This window comes from Nyctibius grandis, chromosome 8, assembly GCF_013368605.1.
Source record: "Nyctibius grandis isolate bNycGra1 chromosome 8, bNycGra1.pri, whole genome shotgun sequence".
Lineage (NCBI taxonomy): Eukaryota > Metazoa > Chordata > Aves > Nyctibiiformes > Nyctibiidae > Nyctibius > Nyctibius grandis.
This window is the reverse complement of record NC_090665.1, coordinates 29,761,789-29,782,139: the sequence shown is the minus strand read 5'-3', so window position 1 is coordinate 29,782,139 and position 20,351 is coordinate 29,761,789. Positions and strand designations below refer to the sequence as shown.

Genomic DNA, 20,351 nt, shown 5'->3' with positions numbered 1-20,351 from the left:
CACCGCGAGAATGCCCGTCTCCTTACAGTGATGGGGTAGAAGCTTAACAGTCTCCTAGTGAAGTGCCTGAAGTTCAGCGGGACAACCCTTAGCTGTACTCAGTTAGCATGTCTGCTCACAGCTGCCCGTGAGATCCCCAACAGTGAGTGCATGTCACCAGCTGTACCTTAGCAAGTCCTCGGCCTCTTTGGGGACAGCCCGCAAGGGCTCTCAGACACAGCGGTGTCCTGGTAGCAACGGCAGCTCAGGAAGGCCATGCAGGAAGCGTAAGCAGAAGAGAGCACCGCTATTGCTCGTCTTCTCTGCCCGGCAAACCTTTGGTTCAGTGAATCTTATTTATGAGAAACAGAGAGAAACCGCAAAGGACATTGGAGACAGCCCTGGAAGAGGCCCAAGTTCGGAAAAGGGATTCTAAGAGTGACAATTTTCTTTTTTTTGAAGACCCTTTTACCACCCCACACTATCTGAATTTAACGGTAAGCTGGGGACATTCTCAGAGCTGTAAAATAGCAAGCCTGAAAGAAAAGAAAAATAAAGACATCAGAAATAAATCTGTGTGCCACCCACATGCAAGAGGGAGCTCCTTCCTAAAATTCCCCTCAACAAGATGGAGCAAGACTCGGGGTGACTTCCCTGCCTCTGACAGGGTTTACCTCCTCTCTGGATACCTGCCAAGGACTGATCCTCTAATGTGTTTTAATGAACAACAAAGATGCAAGCAATCTTTTCATTATTTCAATAAACCAGATTGTACCACACCGCAGGCTTTTTCAAAACATTTCTTAGGGAAAATAAGTTGCCACTAGATCCCCCTTGGAGGTCTGAATTCTTCAATTCCACCTCCAATAAGTTCTGAAGAAGCTGCTCAATTTATAAGAAAAAGCAAACAATTCTTAAAAGCCTTGTCTGGCAATACCTTCTCTGCAAGTGCTCCTGATGCACAGAATTTATCAGGGCCTAGAACGAGAAGATTTCTCTGACTACTCCCTATTAAAATCTAAGCAGCTCTTGAGTGGGTATATATCCAAAATTTGGTGAAAATACTGCCAAAGCTGGTGTATTCCATAGGCAGGCAGCTGACACGGCATTAACAGTGTAAGCACAGCAATAACTGACAGGGAGTAAGATAAGCTCAGCCCAGCCAAAATATGGACTGGAGTAATCATACATTCTTTTGAAAACCAATAGGTCACTCTGTAGGGCCACAAAACATACATAAATGGCCAGACACAACCGTAACACAGTTAACCATGTCTTCATCGGCATGCCTGCTTGCAAAAAACCCCACAGCTTTCTCCTCATTTTGAACTGCCTGTAACAAAGTTCTTCACAGCATCAGCCTTGCCTCAGTGCCGAGTCAGGTGTGGTACCATACATTTTATGGACAGATCTCATGTCATTAAAAACATCCTCTCTATATATCTGCCAAAGCTGTGCAATAGATTTCTCATTCTGCAACAGTGGGACACTGCTCTCAACAGTTCTCACTCAGCTCTCACTTAACCCAAATAATGGTGGCTCAGTCCCTGACTATGATTGTCTTTTGGGATTTAAACAGGACTTAGTAAAGGTGGTTATACAGAGCATGTTAATAAGGAAGACATTTGCAATTACCTGGCAAAGTAGAAATTGAAAATTGATCATAAATTGGAAGACCGAATTACTACAGCAGGTTTCCTAAAAGATTTTGTAGGATACGTTTGTACATCCTGTGTGTGAGCAGGATATCTATACAGCTCATTCTAGACAATGGTGCGCTTGCAAGAAAAGGCACATTAAAATGCAGATCCCTTAGCTGACTACCATGTATTAGTTGCATTCTTTTGAAAGGTACAAAAAATGTTCTGATGGTTGTGAAATACTTTTATAAATGCTTCTGGCAATAACTCATCAGGGATAAGTTACAGTGAAATACAAACTAGGATCTACCCAGTTAAACAAATCTGCTATATTTTGTGTTCCGTATTTTATGTGTGAAGTTAGCATTAGGATTTATTCATCATTCAAGTAGGATACTAAAAAATACAGAGTGTTATCAGGATTTAGGTGAACAAAGATGTATTCACTGTGGTGAGTTCATCATAAATCATAGCTAACCAGTGGCAGAACTTTCAAAGGCTATTCCTACATGGAAGTAGGACAGCAGCAACACTCTGTTAAGTATGTCCTTTTGGTGCTGCTGGATGTAAAGCAATGCCCTGGGTTTAAAGTTGTTCCAAGGATGATTTCTTTTTTTCCCTAACTCCCTGTACCTGATTGTCAAAATGTCCTGCAACTGGATTAAACTCAGCAAGCACAGTTTCATCTAACTGTGAAACCTTCTCTTCAAGCCACTTCCTGACCCATTTCTAAAACACATCAATCCAGTGTTTTGTAGGTAGCGCAAATGGTGGGAGCCCCAAAATACTCAGAGACGCCGAAGCCATTGAGGCTACCGAAGCTACTGAACCAGGTGGAGGAGCTAGCACACAATGAAGAAGTTGGGGCATATGGTCAGCAGTGGTAGTATCCCCAGACTGATGGCGGAGGACAATGGTCAGTTGGCCTATCCTGCAAGCAGAGCTGTCCCACAGAGAGAAGGAAGAACAGGAGGAAGCTCCATGCTAACTAACGTTAAATAAGAAGTCGTTTTTCTATTTATTTGTTAGCTCATATTTTGATGTTAAATGTATTGCAATTTTTTTTTATAAATGTAAAAACATGTTTATTCTTCAGGTGAGAATATGTCCTCCACTGAATACAGATGGGCTCTACAACCAGTGTATGCCACTTGGTGACTAGAGCAAATCAATATGCAATGTAAGAAATGAAAAAAAATGAACATGCTTAAGACACACCAGGTCAGTACTCAGGGGTTTTAACCTCTGCTGATACAACTGTTAATCAGAATTGTTTACAAACTCTGTCAGATTCTTGATTTTTGGTGGGGAATTACAATTAGAACTTCTGCTCTGCAAGTGACAGATACAGTTTATAATTTCCACAGAAGACGGTTGCCTCATCGATCACTCTCAAATACCACCTGTATCACAAACCCTGCTGTTGATTCGGATACAGAGTAATAAGTCAGCATAGAAGGTAAGTACAGGCCCTGCACTACCAACAGCAGGAAGCTTGTAACACTGATGTGTGTTCACATGAATTTGGACCCCATTTCCTTTGTCAGGTCTTTCCTCTGCCTCCTATATTGAACTCCCTAAACTCTCATAGCCTGTATTCAGGTTTGAATCTATCACACACATAACACTGCAACAAAGCTTTGCAGACCTCCAGGCCAACTTGAACACTACCACCTGAAATTACCTTCTTTGTGCTTCAGCCCATGACCATACATTTAACCACTTAGAATTACTGCTTCTGTACAAAATGTACTTCTGCATTGTCTGCAACACTGAGAGCAGAAAGCTGGGCCCAACTCTAACTTGTGTAATTGCCAGAAACCTGTCAGCAAGTCAGAGTGACCCTTCTACCCAGTCACTCAGCAGCCACTGGGATATCATAAGGCACGCAGTTCTCATAGTTTAGACATACTTTTGTAGTGAGTAGTAGCCATTCAATCGTATGGCACACTGGAGAGTTATACTGCATGCCACCACAGCCTCTAGTCCTTGTTCATGCTGCACTTGGAAGTCAAAAGACGTTTTGACTTCATCGTGATTATCCAGGAAGAAAGGTGAGCAAGATCAGATTGAGAGAGCTGCTGAGACTTAATGGAAAACAAACTTAGCAGTAGACTTCACCAGGGCTTTTCTTGACTTTTATCATTTTAATTGACGTCTATTTGAAATTCTTGATAGTATTTTAATTCCTGTGTTAGAATAAACTGAAAAGTACTTAAATGCCAAGTATTTTCCAAATAAATAATTCATAAGATACTTAAAATGGTTATATTTAAATGACCTCCAAAATGAACTGTGTAAGTTTTTTATGATAGAAATATATCAGTTTTAAACATGATAAACTCCAAAAGATATGACACAAAAATATTCTGAGAGATTTTTTTTGTGAGTATTTGCTTAAAATTGGAAGATGTGATCATAAGAGAAAGAGACACCTTCTTCCCTAGACCTGAGAGACATGGAAAGACAATCAACCCATGCTGGCAAAGACAACACCAAAGGGTTCAATCTTGCTGATATTACCAGAAGGAGACATTTTCTGTTCCTGATTTACACCTCCTCGTCAGGTCACCTCTAACCATTACTGTAACCAAGCTTAAACACAATACCCTTCTCCACCAGCCTGTTTTAACATGCTTTGACTTCTCTTTTACTTTCTCTATTCATTTCCATTCTTTGTTAATCAGACTATGTCTCTAAGTTGCTAACTATCAGAGCACTCTTAATCATGTTAATCCATACCATTATAGGAACCGATTTCCTATTTTCTCTACCTGCACACAGATTAAAACCACAGGTTCTTTCACACATGCTTGGGCAAGCTAGGACACAGTCATTCTCTCTTATTTTTACAATATTATGTCTGAGTAGAATTTATGATTTTATCTGAATCACCTTCTGACATTCACCTTTGGTAACCATCAGTAAGACTTGATAGCTTACCGGTTATCTGTTTATTAACAAAACCCACTCATCTGGGAAATTAATTATTTCAACTGGACATATTTTCTATGAGCTTTGGTGCAAACAGTAAATCCAGAGTATTCAACAAGACTAGTTTAGAGATTAATCTAATTACAGGCTATTAAAAGAGGAGAATATAGTCGATTGCATTTCTAAAACGCTGTACAGACCAGCAACAGTTAACGATGATTTGATGCTTTTCTGGGGGTTTGGAACAAATACTTGGCTTTTACTCTGAGAGCAATGCTGGACATTTCTGTCTGATGCTTGGGGGATTCAGCCAACTAACAGATACATTTGGTGAAGAATCTCATTCTAGTCATGCCCTCCCTTCCTAATTTCCCTTTTCACTGTTTTGTCATCTTTGCCTGTTCCTCAGGGAACTGAGTGATTGATAGCCTAATCCAATGACTGTATTACAGCTGCCTCAACTTGGACTCTTTTCCTTATCATTAGCAGTTAGCCTATGGTTAAATTCACAGCTCACTGCTTGGTACAGCCCCTGAGATTTAAGGGTCTGGCCTTTAGAAAATATTTAACATAAAATTGAAATCTTGACATACTGAGAATTCAGTTCTCTGCAAGGCTTCTTTAATTAATCCAATGTACTGTACCATTGTTCTATATGAGGCTGTGACATGGTGAACTGTTACGGAAGCTCACAGAGATGTGTAATTCAAAATTAAACACTCACTTACATGCACCTACACTGTATTTGTTTCCCAAGTACATGTGCATGAATGTGAAAATTTAAATTCAATCTATAACAATAATAAAACACAAACCAATTACACTTCAAGAGTAAAGACTTTTCATTCATTTCAAGCTCGGAATGAGTTTTTTTCAAAGTAAGAGGAGGAGAAAACACAGCTTTGTTTGAATGCTATGTGTAAAGACTCATGCTTCATTCTTTTTCCAAGACTCATTTAATCTTTTGGTGAATGAAATCAATTATGATCATTTTTAATCAACTACAAACGGCACCTGTGCTAAAAGTGTAAAGCATTTTCTTTGTGGAAAAGAAATTGGCTAAAAAATATTAAAAGTGGAAAAATATGCTTAGTTCTCTGACCTTATCTAAGAATAATACTTATTTTTAAATAGCTATGGGAGGGATGTAGACCTTGATCTATGCTGTAAACCTTTGCCCTACTTCCAGTCAGTCGATGAGCTGCAAGCTTCTATGAAAATGGCAGCTGAGTCCCAGATGAAAAATTATGCGTCTCATAAACTGCTATTCTGCTGAAATGTCAAGCTATGGCAGGGCTGCACCTCAAACTCAGCACTTGGCATTTTCCTTCTGTCTGCTTTGTTGCCATGAAGCAAACATGAACAGTGAGGATTTGTGTAGGGCAGGTAGCAGGCGAGCTCCCTGTCAAAAAATCTATTATTAGGGCTCTGATCTCTCCTGCACAGACCAGTGATGGCAGAACACTAAGAGAAATCAGACTGCTGCAAGGACACCACGTAAAACAGAGGACTCTGTGAATCCTGACATAATATATGCAAATAAAGGCTTTTAATGGCTGAGCTACATTTAACAGAAATAATAAAACAAAATTAAAATTGTGCTACCGTATGTATTTGTTTTTTACTCATATCCGCACTGTTTTATAAATATATGTTAACATAAATAGTGTTTAACTCTTCGTAAATATTTATACTAAACAGAAGTGCCTATGCATACATTCATTAGGTTTTGTTTCCAGTAATGGGCAGCTTTTCATTCATTTCTATTGACCAAAATCCACACTGCACAGTCACTAAGAGAACTGTGATTAGGAAAGCGAGTGCTCTTATTTTTTTTCCACTTTTCTTTTGACGACGTGTCATAAGATTGAAATTAAAAGGCAGCCCTTATTATTATAACTTTAACTTTTCCTCTTTCAACATAATTCATACATTTCAGATTAGAATATATGTCCCTATTAATAATGCTTATTATTCATATAATGCATACATTTTAATTTAATGAAATAACACCTGCAAAGCATTCCCTTAAAAGTCACAATTGCTGTCTGACAGTGGTTTTCTGCAAAAAGAGACAGCTCCACTGACTTACTTCAAAAGTAACTAAAATTAACTGCCTCTGCTGGTTTCCAACAATTATATGTTCCCACATTTAGTGACTGAATCTGCTATCTAGGTATATTCCCTCTGTCATCCCTTGTGGTCAGCTATGAAGTTATAACACACAACTTGCTGAATCTCTCTTGTTCTGGAAAACATACAAACACATGTAATCGAACATGCTGTACAATATATTCATGCAAATAATGCCAAAATACCACAGAATGTAATAACTGGACAAAGCAATAACAGCACGTAGACATGAGGTGTTTGAACTACTACTGTAAAATACTGCAATATTTTTGCAACAAAGCATTAAAAGGATACACAGTGAGCACACCGTAGAGAGATTCGCTTTTAACCTAAGTTTTTTGCTAAATCCAGTGTATGGTTTTATAAATTTATCCCCTAAGGATCTGGCTTCCAGACAAAAACAAAGAGACAAACAGATGACAAAGAACAAAAAAACATGGAAATTCAAACAGCAGCTCTGCTCTATTTTGCCTGCAATAGATATCCCATTGTGCTGCAATGTGATGTATTTTATAAAACACATCTGGAATATGGAAGCACAGTATGAAAGCTCATGAAAATTTTTTTTTTTTTTTTTTAAATTTTAAAATACATTGAAAGGAAACAAATCTTAGGGAAGCATGTAGCTCTGACAGTATATTAACATTTCTTTGAGAAACATGGCATCTTATTCTCATACCTATAAAATACACATTTTCAAAATAATTTATACTTATACAGACTAAACCACCTCTTTCAGAGCCAGAGGTCATTATTCTTTGTGAGGATTAAAAAACAGCATTAGCTTCTTTTCAAGAAACAAATACTCTGCATTACACATGTAAAGGAAGAACTTCAGGTAAAATCTCATGTATTCTATATTCTCAAACCTGAAATACTGCTGGATCAATTCTAAAAACTCCTTAATGGAAATCAAACTATGCCTCTAATCCTGCATACATATATGATAGTTATACAGTTTGGGAAGCCATATCTTAATTTTAGTATTTTTCTTTCATCGTAAGGGTTTATTTCCTTAACCATATTTTGGAGGCTTCATTAGGACATTTCCACTTTTTGAGTAATGGGCAGTTCCTGGAAACATATAAAAAAATAGATGAAGACTGGGATCCTCTAAGCACAATGTCCCCTCATGTAACAGGGCCACAGAAATCCATAGGGCTATCATAGCCCTTGGGCTCAGCTGAGGCTCCATGGTGCCAATTAGAAATGAATTTTCTTTAGAAAACAACCATTTGTCAAAATTAAAGTGAAATTTTTCCTGCAAATATTTTTTGGCACCAGGATAGAGGTAGAAGGTGAAGAAAAACAAGAGAGATTTTACAGCGCTCAATAGTCAGAGAGTAAACCTGGAATCCAGGGGACCCAGCTGGGACCTGGGCTCACACCTGGGATTTAAACCTGGCACTCCCAAGCCAGGCTCATGTGCAGGTCAGCAGGCTGTGCTAGTGTGAGTGTGTACCCTGTGAGAGCTGTATTAATAATTCAATGTTTGCAGGGAAGTAGAGAAGAGAGACTAATCCTACAGTCTAGTGGTCAAACATCCACCTGGGATACTGGGATCCTTCCCTGTCAAAACCACCCAACAAACAGGAGGGTAGGAAGGAGGCAACAGAGATGCCTCTTACAGCTTAGCCATTTTCGGCTTATCAAATTAGATCAAGACCGGAAGGTCACTGCCCGAGGAAGAAAACACTGACTGTGACAACTCAAAGCTAAATGGGGGTTTTAAAGTAATCTCATTAAGTCTCTCCTTCTTTGAAAGATTTTTTTAAAAAATGTTTTAAAAAACGAGAGACTTAAGTCTGTTCTCAGAACATCTTGGGATCTGGCAATGATGTTAATACATGTTTTTTATTGTTATTTTTATGTATTTTAGACAAACCATAAGAAACTACCTATCATTTAGTAATTTAAAAGGAACTAAAAAGAAATTCCCTTTTCAATGTCTCTCTTCTCTGGAAAAACAAATGACAATCCTCCTGCATATAGCTGCTTCCGCACGAGGCAGACGAGAAGAAGAAGAAAGGGGAGGCCAAGGGGAAGTTGCGTATGGAAAAACTTTGTGCAGTACGTGGCCATGTAGGAGCACATTTTCAAACAGCGGAGGACAGTGAAGACTGCCAGTCAAAATGTCAGGCTGCTGCGAGGCCAGGGCATTAACATACTTTCATTATTTGCTCTTTGATGGAAACCTTCATCAAACTCAGTGGAGTGCGTTTGCACTCACCTGTAGAAGGCAAGCAGCACTGTAAGAAACGTGTGGACATAGTGGATTTATAAAACATTGAAGAAGAGCTGTCCTTTATGAGAACGACTTCCTTGCAATGTGATCCAGCCCCTGCCATCGGGCCACAGGGCTTCCCTGGTCATGCTGCCAGCCCGCCAGCCCCCCCAGCTGCCACCAGCGCCAAGAAGCGCCTTCCTCCCCTCAGGCCCTGTGGCTGGCGGGCGGGAGCTGGGCCGGAGCTTCCAGCAAAGCCCTCCAGCAAGCAGAGGCAGGGGCCGGCCTGCAGCCTTATTTCAGGGAACAAAGTGCCAACTTTCGCCTTCTGAGCTGTGGTGGCTTACCTCCAGCTTCCCGCTGGCCTCCTCCTCTCACACGCTGTGCCCCTCCGCCCAGGCACAGGCCTCCTGCAGCTCTCAGGGAAGTGAATGTAAAGGCAGGGAGCACAGGACAGGGCACGTTTCTCTACATGACATCAAGGGAGGAACGTGTCCCTGCTGCTGATGGTGGACCCTAAACACAGAAGCTTCTGCTTTTCACTCTCTGATGCAAAAACACCCTTTCAGACAGAGCAGCCCCTATACTAGCAGGCAATGCCACTGGAGGTAGGGAGAGTTACCTATCATCTATGTGTGAAGAAAAAAGGAAAAAAGATCAGCAAGCCCACACTGATCTAAAATCCAGTTTAATCCACCACTCCAGAAATACGCCACTGCGAGCAATCCCTCACCGGCTGGGTGATGCTGAGGGTCACCAGCTTTAGCCGAGGTACGTTCCAGAGCTCACCAGCAGCCCTGACTGAGGGGGCTCCGTGCTGAGCTCCCACTGCGCCCCGCAAGGCAGAGGCTCCTGCCGCACTTACCGTGCTCTGGCCAAGCGAAAGGAACTAAAATCTGTGTGACTGGAAAAAAGCCCAGAAAGTGAGATACAGCTTGGCTGTGCCCTGTATCTGCTCTAGGTTTGTGCACTAGACAACATGATAAACCAGCTGTGCTTTGGTAAAACACATGGAAAATGGACCAGGCTTATTGCTTCTATAACAGCGCTGACTTTCGCTTAAAAAATTAATTCTCTCTTGAGAGGAATTATTTGAAAAAAACATCAAAAACTTTCTGACTCTATTAGATAATAAAATAGAACTAGAAGTTTAAGTAAATCAAAATAGAAACCCAATACTTTACACTACTAAGTGATTTTCATGCCAGGACCACAGAGCACTTCCCAACAAGCCAGTAGGCATGTAAGTGGTGTTACTGCCATTTCACAGACAGGAGAAATAAAGCACGGAAAGGTCAAGTGTCTGGCTGCAGGCCACGTGGCTGAGCCCTGGCATGGCTGGGAACAGACCTCAGAAGTATGGCCACCCTGTCCCTTGCTCTGACAAGACGACACACTCTCCCATTTTATGTCTGCTTGCAAGCATGCTAGCTCTCTTGATTTAAAATTGCTATCCTGCTTTCATAAATTTGTATACTGTTACACCCTGATCGCTGAGCAGAACGTATTGCAATGTGTTGCAGAGCCTATTGACTTTATTCGCCCTGTGGCTTTCTTTTGCGCAGTGAATTGTGGGATTGGGACCTAGTGATGTCAACTGTCAGCAAGAAACCTTTGTATATTTGTCTGCAACAATGTGCTCCTGCAAAACATAATAAATTGATGGCATTTCCAGTGATTTTCGTATTTTTTAAAGAACCAGATTTGTGTCACACATAATGGTGCATCCTAAAATGACATTTTCAATCTCCTCTGATACAGGAAAAAATACATTTTTCTACTTACAAGCACATATATTTTAAAATAAAAGAAATAAAGAACTTTTCCTCAAGTTTCACTTACAACAGAATTATAAACCATGGAAATGCTGGTACATCCTCCCTTATAGCTGAGCATCCGGGTGCCACTGTAATTTATGCTACATACATGTTTTAAATTTGTGACATGAGACACACGTTTCATAATGCAGTCATTTTATAGATTTTATTAGACAGACTTATAGTAGGAAGAAATACTCAGAAATTGCAACTTAAATGAGAATGTGAATGGTGTTACTTATATAAAATACTACTGCAATAGTTCTTTTATTAATTTTTAATGCACAGCACCCACTGTGACCTCCTTTATTCTTTTCCTGACAACATGGCAGGCTAGAGAAATTGAAATGGGCTGTAGCTGTTCTCTTCTTGTTCCCCTCTTTCTCCCATTTTGCATAATGTTAAAATTATAACAACTTATTGGACTGACACTGTGAAATAATCATTATGCAATAGGCGTAATGATTTTTTCTGGTTGTTATCTCTTTCTTGCTTTTCAGCATCCTCTAAAAAAATTCCAAATTCTGTGTAGTTATCTAAGGCAATAAGGTAATTTTCCACTGAATAAACTCATCTGAATTAAAGTTTGTTTAAAAGGTATCTTTTGCTACATTTCTTATGGTTCTCTAAGGAGAAAAACCAGTCACATAAAATGAAGCATTTTTTTCCTGTCTGGTCTACTCTGATTACGTTTTTAGGGTGAGGTAGGAGGCGGGACCGATAAAATAGTGTTTGATTCAATCAGGAGGATGCTATTACTTCTGTTACATATATTACTGCTACCTCTATCGCCAAGGAGACTAATCTCCATACCAGCAAAGTCAAGAAGCTCACAGTATTGTCTTTGCAGGGCCGAGTTCATGTTGTCACAGCAACAGAGTGCACAGGGTCAATAGATTAATACATTAGTGTGCACAGGCACTGAACTGCAGTGTAAAAGTTTTGCTCCTGGTTTCAAAATTAAACTGTGAAGCAGGACTTGGAATAAGGCCTACACAAGATATTCTTGTATATCTCAAGGAATAGGCTACAAAAATATGTATATATTTGCCTAATAGATTCTATCATTTTTACCACAGCGGGAAGAGAAGGAAATAACCTCCTTGGAAAAGGTGCACTTGGTGGGAAGGAGGGAGGAAGGCTGGAGTTCAGGCTATGAAACTGCATTTGGATTGTTGATATTTCCCCTTGCGATACCCTTTCATTAGCCTCTGTCTAACGCGGGGCCTGACAATTGTGACAGAATGAAAAATTTGAGGAAAAGCAAGGGTCATGAGAGAAGAGATTTCCTTCCCTCTCCAGTGCCCCTATCACAGTATTCTGATGCAGTGCTTTACCATTAAGGAAAGGGCAACCCAAGAGCCTTCACACTTAATCTGTTCCAGCTGTCATGACCATTAGAAACATTGACCAGCAGTGAGCTTTAAGGACTCGGTGTGACTGCAGACATGATGTTCTAGCCCACTACAAGGACCTCCTGATGTTTTGAAAGCCTCCAAGGAAGTACCATGCATCACAAAGGGCAACACCTACCTGACATGCCACCATATGTGGTCCTCAGTCCTCCACCAACTGCTGGCCAAGGTGTGCTGTCTGCTTTCAGTCCCATCAGTCCTGACACAGTGTTGGTGGCTGTAACACCATCTGCACCACCTGTGAAAGAAAAGGTCAGTCACTTTTTGTTAAATCATGTGTATAAGAACAAGAGAGGAAAAAATACAACAGAAAAACTGTGAAACTGCAATAAATGGAAATTCAAATAAACATCTGAAGACAGAAAGCAACAAACTGTAATGGGATGCACAGAAGGTTCTGTAAAATCAATCCTTGGCTGATAAATTTAACACTAGCTTCGAGGCAGGCTGCATCAATTGAAAGAGCTGTAAGGGCTATAAGACAGCACATGGGAAACACTGTACATACAGTGGTATGGTAAATGTATAAATGTGATAGAAATAGGAGTGTGCAGACAAACACACAAACATATATGATTTTTTGTTAACAGTCTAATAGTTCTCTTCATGCATTGCTATATTCTAGAAGCATGGACAAAATTAGGAAGCCTTTCAACACTGTGCTTATTCTAAATATATTAAATAAACTATTTCCATATTAGTTTCTGTTATTTGTTACTATTCCAGCAACTCCCCTATCTTCCTCCATCCAGGAAATTAGTAAATCTGCATAGCTTGTGCAGTGGAGTTGGTTACCTTCCTGCGCAGCCATCGCAATATTCACAATATCAGTGACATTTGGGGTCAGCTTGGCAAAGAAAGGAATCTGAACAGCTTGTCTAACCCAGCGACAGATGTTCTGCACCAGCTCTGGATCCTGTTCAAATAGGTCAGATAAATATAGAACATAATTAAAAGTAATATGAACAAAAGGTATATCAAGGAAATAGAAAACTGCTATAAGTGGCTATACTGCGATTTTGTGAAATTACACATCAGGACTGAACCTGATCTCATTAGTTAACTTATTTCAGACACATCAAATAACTGCAAATCCATTACAGAAAGGTTAGTTCATGAAAAAAGGAAAATTTACTTTTTTTTTTTTTTTCCCCAAAAAGACAAAGATATCACAAAATGTTCCTTTCTCTGAGAGGGGAAAATATCATTTTGGATGACAGAGACTTTCTTTACCCATTTATTTTAAAAATTACTTCTCAGTTTTAATGTCTCACTGTATCTAAGATATATTGAAAATAACCAATATCCTATAAAATAATGTGAATCAACATTGGTTGATCGTGCCTTGATCAGAATAAGAAAGATGAGTCGAGGTTGCAGGGCTATCAGAATGCAATTCAGCATTTCTGAACTCTCCTCTGACTTTAGAGAATAACTTGGGATGGCCATACTGTAAATGAAAGATGAAAATCTTCTCTGTTAAAGCCAGAAATGGACGTCTTCAAGCGTTGGCTTTTCATGATTTCCAGGCATTTACTTCCCTTATGGAATACGTCTCACATAGACAGCAATCAACTATCCTTTCCATTGAAAACAGCTCAGTGGAACTAACATTCTGCATCTGGCACATATTATGGTTATTGTTCAATGTAACTCTCAGGGTATGTGTTGTTGTTTTTTTCTGTTGCCTATTGATAATGCTCTTCAACAAATACCTTAAAATTTGCAATATTGATGCACGTAGAACATGCATGATCTGGTTGAAAATTGAATGGTGCTATTACAAGATTTAGTACAAGTATAACCTGTGGGTAGGCTAATTGGTACTGCAGCAATTATTTACATTTACTAAATCTTTATCACTCTCTCAGATAATTAAGTCTGTCATATATGAATAATTTTCTCCCATTTGGATATTGTAAAAACACAGAAAGCTGCATTGCTATGTAGTAACTGAAAACAGAATGAGTCTAAATGAAGTTTAGTTTAAAACAATCCAGTGGACACCAAGGCTGTCAGTCTAGTGAACACACAAGAAATAACCCCTTGTTTTTTCTTTTTACACTGATGGTTAAATACAAACAAGAAAACCCCACAGGCTGTGTTTCTGGAAAGTAAACTGTGCTCGACACGAACAGTAAAACCCGGAGACTTAGCTGTGCCATTCCAATAAAAATGGTGATCTCCCTGCCCATGCAGCTTCCATGAAATATGTATGAATGCTGCACTCGCAGTATGAAAGCAGTTGCATCTATGACTTTCATTTCTGTTTTGAACTTCCTTGAGGCCCAATGCAGAAATGAGAAACCCTCTAGAAGACATGAATTGTATATCCTTTATGTTAATTCTTCTCCTTCGAAATCCTTGTAATCATGTTCAGGATGTTGGCACCACATAACTCATTATGCTGACTTTGTCGTGCTTATAGTGCTGCCATAAAAATTCTTACTCCAACACACACTAACGCTTAAAAAAATACAATTATTTTAATCCACATGGAATAACTTATTGGGAGATCTCTTTCATTCATATAAACTGAATTTCTATCCTACCTAAGACAATTTAACTAGTTTGTCTTTCTTAAGAAATAATAATTTGACCTTTTTCTCCAGAAGTAATTAAAGACCTTAATTTTCCATCAGTCCTGTGTCTCTCACACCAAGATTAATGCAACGAATGCAATGGAAGGGTCTTCAGTTTCTCAAGCTAGTAAGCAGTTCAAATATCTGATTGCACAGCACATGTTTAGACAAAGACCTTTTGAAAGGTTCACTTGTATCAGTGTTGGAAACCTGCCCTTTTTCGGTACCCACAAAAACACAGGTAACTTAATAGGAAAATAATTTGAAAACTCAGCTGAAGGAGGTGAAATCTTTGGTTTTACTTCACTTAATATTCCAAGGAAAATATAGGAATGTCTAGTGAGGAAACATGGAAAAAAGGAAAAAAAGGTTAACACAGTACTTTGCTGCATAGTGAGACAGTCACTGATAGGAATTGGAAAGGTGTTGAATTTTATACAAAAATTAGAATTTCCATTAAATTTGACAATTTTGGATTGAAACAGGTATTTCTAAAGCTGATTTTTTTCCCGTAATCTTTTATCTAATTCAGTTGCTCATTAAATAAATGTCATATAAAGATAATGCTGGATACTTAAAAAAAAAAAATAAATCACTGTTTACCCTTGTGCCACCTCCAAAACACATGCACATGTGAGAGATGCACATGCTTCCCTTTTCAGTGTGAGACCTACAGTGGAGCTGTACTGGAGCATCCAGCTGATCCACCCTCCCACCTCCTCCTCTGCCTCCTCCCACTGTTCTGCCTCCAGTCCCCTCCTGCTCTGATTTTCCTCCTGGTGCAGTGGCCAGTATCAGTGAGCCACCTGAGCTCATCCTCTCTCCCCTCGCTGTAGTGACAATGTGAGTGTTCAGTGGCCACAGCCACCACATGCCTGAGCTTCCCTGCTGCCACAGCGATTTCAATGCCATGAAGCCACTGCATGAGAATATCAGAGCTTTTATGCTCTACAGACAACTAATATATTCTCAAAGAGGAATAATATCCCCCCCACACTTTTATCTGTAACATCACATTTTCTCCTTCAGATCATCAAGAAAAAGTTATTAATTCATTTATAAAATTCTTAATTTCCTACTATATTTGCACTAATGACTTGGAAAAATGCATTGTAAGTCATCAGATGGTTGAAAACAGAAGATACTCATGTCACTGGACAGCTAATTTTCATATGAAATGAATGAACTACATTTATATAATCCAGGGGAAGTTCACTGGATGGTGTACAACCTCTCCATAGAAGTTTGCCTTCGAACTGAGAACAATTCACAAAGGTCACACAAGAACACAACTTTTGAGAAAACTTAAGTGATTGGAAACAAAGAATTCTAAGTGCAATCATTGACTAAAGAAATTATCCCAATTTGAAATGCAGTTCAAAACTTATGAATTATGAGAATATTAATTTTTAATTTTCAGCAAAGTTTTAAACTCGGATGCAAATTTAACAAGGTGAGTAGCCTGGTACAAAAAACTAGTTTTACAGAGGCTATGTACAGGCTTCATTTTGCCTAATTCATTTTGCCAATTCAGGGCCTCCCATCTACTTGGATTTCTGGAAGATTGACCCCAATTTACAAATTCTGATTCTTAGCAGAGATTTGATTTATAAAACATTCAAGGATGAGCACATAACTTGTAAGAGAATGAAACTTGAGGCCCATAAATCATGTTACAAAAAATACCTGTCACTTCTAATACAACATAAATATCTTTTTACCCCAATCCAACTTTATGAAAGTGCTTGCAGCTTTTATCATTGATAAAGTGGCTGATGAAGCCTGCATAGTTAAGAAATATTTTCTAAATCGCTTGATATGTAAAATGTCATGAGGTATAAAAATAGCTGGGCATTTACATTTGCAAAATCAACAATATGAACTAAATCAAATATTATTCTGCTTAATGTAGTACAGGATTTTAATGCTTTTGGTTCAAAGTCTACCATGTTGCTATAAATTATCTTCTATTACACATAACTAGGTTTGTTGGTTCTCTCATTAATGATGATACAGTGCGATTGTTACAGAATGTGTAGCATAATTTTGCTCTGTGTGTCAATCCAGAAGAATGAACGAATGCTTCAATGGACTGTAACATCCGTTTGTAGCACACTTCATTTATCTGCTGTATTTTTTTTTAAAAAACAAACACCATCTAAATAAAAGCTTGGTGAAATTATCATCAGCTAAAACATAATATTGATTCATGCACTGTACCTACAGGAATCTGTTGGTAATTTAATACCATATAAAGTCTCTTTTGGTATGAAATGTACATTAGTGTGTCTTCTGTCTTCCTGTTCTTAATCAAATATTGCTTGTTTATTCCAAAGGCATATGAGATTTGAATGTTACAGGGGTTGTCTTTTTACTTCCCTAAGCAGCAGTACAGAGCCATTTTTCCTGAATATTCATTATAGCCTTGGGCTAGATCGAGCTTTTAATCCTAACTACTCATTGCCAATGGGTAGATATACTAGAGGAAAAACAACTATTCACCTTTTTTTCTAAATGATCACATGATAAGCTTAACTACAACCATATCTATAAGAATAAGTCCTCAGAAATTAAAGCAGCAAGTTGTCTACTGATTGAATTTGGCATTGGTAATGAGATGAATCCCACGTCCTATCACCCCCAAGGCAGACACATCCTGCAGGTTTAAAAAGAAGCGTGAAAATCCTTTGCATAGAGTAGGTCACCTCTCCTTGTGTTTCATGGAAAGAAACAAAACCATGAAGAGATTATCACAGAAATGTCTGGCTGTAGATTTCTGGAAATTTTGGAAATTTTTTACTATGACCTATTTTCAGTGTTTCTTGCAGGGTCCTCATTTTTTACACTATCCTGTCACTCCACAATCTTTACACTGTATCCAGAACACCTCTCTGTGGTAGGGAAGTACTATTATACCCGTTTAATAAATGGAGAGAGGAGAGTCAGATAGACTGAGGTGCACCTCCTCAAACTCACCTTGTTTTTGGTGCCCAGTTTTTACTAAGTCATTTGCATAAGGATCTGAAAAGGTCTGTCTGGCAGAAAATGGCACTTGATTATTCATAATACCTTAAACCATGAGATACTTTCCACATTAACAAAATAAATATTTTTAATACTTGAATTAAATCAGTTTTTCAGATTTATCTGATTAATTGAAAGGATAGAAATACAACTACTTTAGGGTAACGAACATGCTTGTCTTACACTATGCAAACAGTCCTTGGGAAGCACATATGTGTGAGTCTATGTACATATGTATGTGTGCATACATAACAAATACAAATGTCAGTCTGAAAGATGTCACAAAATCAACCTGTTACAGAACTTCCCCCAAAAACTTCAGAAGGAAGGTTACCACTTCAGTAGAGCATATTAGCTCTTGTCTAATGTGTCTCTCATGCTAGAGAAAACGGACATACCACGCAATCTTCAGTCCATCCCTAATTACTACAAAGGTGGTAGTTCTGTCTCACTAAGAACAGGGTAAGGACCTTTGCAGTTGTAGAAAGTATAAGAACACAGCTTTTCTCAGACAGAATCCTGATGTATGAAAGCTTTCTTACTCAGGACTATTGGAGTTATCATTAAAGGTCGTGCTGATGATTTGTGCAAGCCCATTATCTTGACTGTGATGATGGGAAGTTCTAGATGGCACAGAGAATATTGCAAGATCCATTAGGACCTTGCATGTAAAGTCCTTAAATCTCATCTATCACTAACTATAATGCCCTAAACAACAAAGTTTCAGAAATTAAAATACTTTATTTAATGCAAGTGTAAGTCTGATCTTCCTCATAAATCTCATCTTTGATGGCCACAAAACTATTCTCATATATATCTCTTACCAATGAGTTTTCATGGCTAAATCATGCATTATGTCACACAGGTTTGCAATTTTAAATAGTGATACTAAGTTACAGAGGACTTATTTTTGCCTTTTGTATTAATTTAACACACATGAAGCTGACATGGGGTTTTCTTATATATGGTTAGTAGGCAAGTGGCACCATGAGTCCCTCACCAGTGCATTCTTCTGGTGACAGATTTTCTTTCTGTACCAGCTCTTCAGAAAAAAAAATTGTAGCCCCCTTACATCAATTATCATTGGAGGAATTTTTTATATGAAAAAATGATCTACAGTTAATTTCCTCATTCTGCACAATAGATACATTTTCCAAAATAGGATGGATAGCTATGGGAAAAGGAGGGAGTGCTTTTATGTTCAGGAATGATGTAGCCTAAGAACAACTTTATAAGCCGAGAATTTGCAAGAGTTGGCTTTTAAATTTAATTCATGTACTATTCTCACTTTACTGTTTCATTCAACAACAGTCTACAAGGGTTAAATCTAACCTCAGTCAAACTGCTGCCTGAGAGCCCACAAGGACTCAAATTCACCCTCATCTGAAAAATAAAAAAGAAGGAGAAAAGAATCTTTCACCATCTGCAGATAACCTCCACACAACAGGCAGACTTTCTTCCAGTCCATGCTACCCTTTCCTTGTGAACATTACAGCGGCACTACCTGCCGTGACCTGCAGTGCAGGCAGGCAGGGGCAGGATACATTTGGAGCAGCCTTAGAAAGTGAGTAGTGGTCTTTTCTATAGATTCCTCACCTATTCAATCCGCTCCACCTGCTCAAGGTGTAGGTCTGGATCTGCATCTTTTACAGAGATCCCACCAATGTTCTGAGGACCTGTTATCTTGACAAGCTGTTAGTTTAAAAGCTTTTTATATGTGTCTATCACATATTTATTTTCCAGATCAAACACGGATCCAGAAATGCATTAGGAAATCAAAATTTAAAAAAAAAAAAAAATCAAAATTTCTCTGTGTGTGTGAAAAGCTACTCTTCTGCTATTCCTTGAAACGTGAAGAAAAAGTATGCGAATTTTCAGCTTAAAGCATTGCAAATTAGTATCTTTAGCATTCACCTCTCTTTCTTTTTTCATATTACTATTTATCTTTTCCACAGCTATCTTTTGTTCCTCCTCCTATGAATGTCCAACATTGCTTTCATAAAACTGTGTATCTCTAAACCTACCCAAAATTTTCACAGTACCTAAATATAAAATAGAATTTCAGTCAATCACAATAGCAAAAGAGACACTATTTCCAAATTTCATAGTTAATTTTACTGACTTCTCACATCCTAGAAAGGGGCAGTTTAGGTTATGCATTTGTCCCATTTCCAACTTAATTAAAGCTAACAATTTGTTTAAAGCCTGTCAAATTAACGGAATGTTTTCCCAGGATAGAAGACAAATAACTCTCTGCTTTCTCATCTGGACTAAAAAAGTGCTTCCTCATTTCTCAGGAAATTTGACAGCTCTTTGGTCAACATCTATTGACTGCAGCTGTCAAAAAGAAAGAAATGAGGCAGTTTAACCTAAGGCAGGGAATAACACTTTTCACAGTTGTATGTGAAGTTATCCATATATATTAGGAAAAATTTAAAAAAATGCCTAAATGTCTTCTGAGGCTTTGGGTCAGCCTGGGCACCCCCACAAAAACGTACCTGCTAGATGAGAGCTTATATCCTTCTGGCTAGAATCTATGATATGATGTGATGTGAAAACAATGCCACAAAATAACTTTTAGAGGTAAAGACAGAACGTAAATT

At 38.6% G+C, this 20,351-nt stretch overlaps 1 protein-coding gene across 1 annotated transcript in view; it reads right to left on the bottom strand.

The window, feature by feature from the left end:
- The window catches only part of DPYD (dihydropyrimidine dehydrogenase), a 375,099-nt gene that overhangs the window by 85,422 nt on the left and 269,326 nt on the right, over positions 1-20,351 (bottom strand). The window contains 2 exon segments of the mRNA XM_068406142.1: positions 12,261-12,380; positions 12,938-13,058. Coding sequence (XP_068262243.1) covers positions 12,261-12,380; positions 12,938-13,058 — 241 coding nt within the window.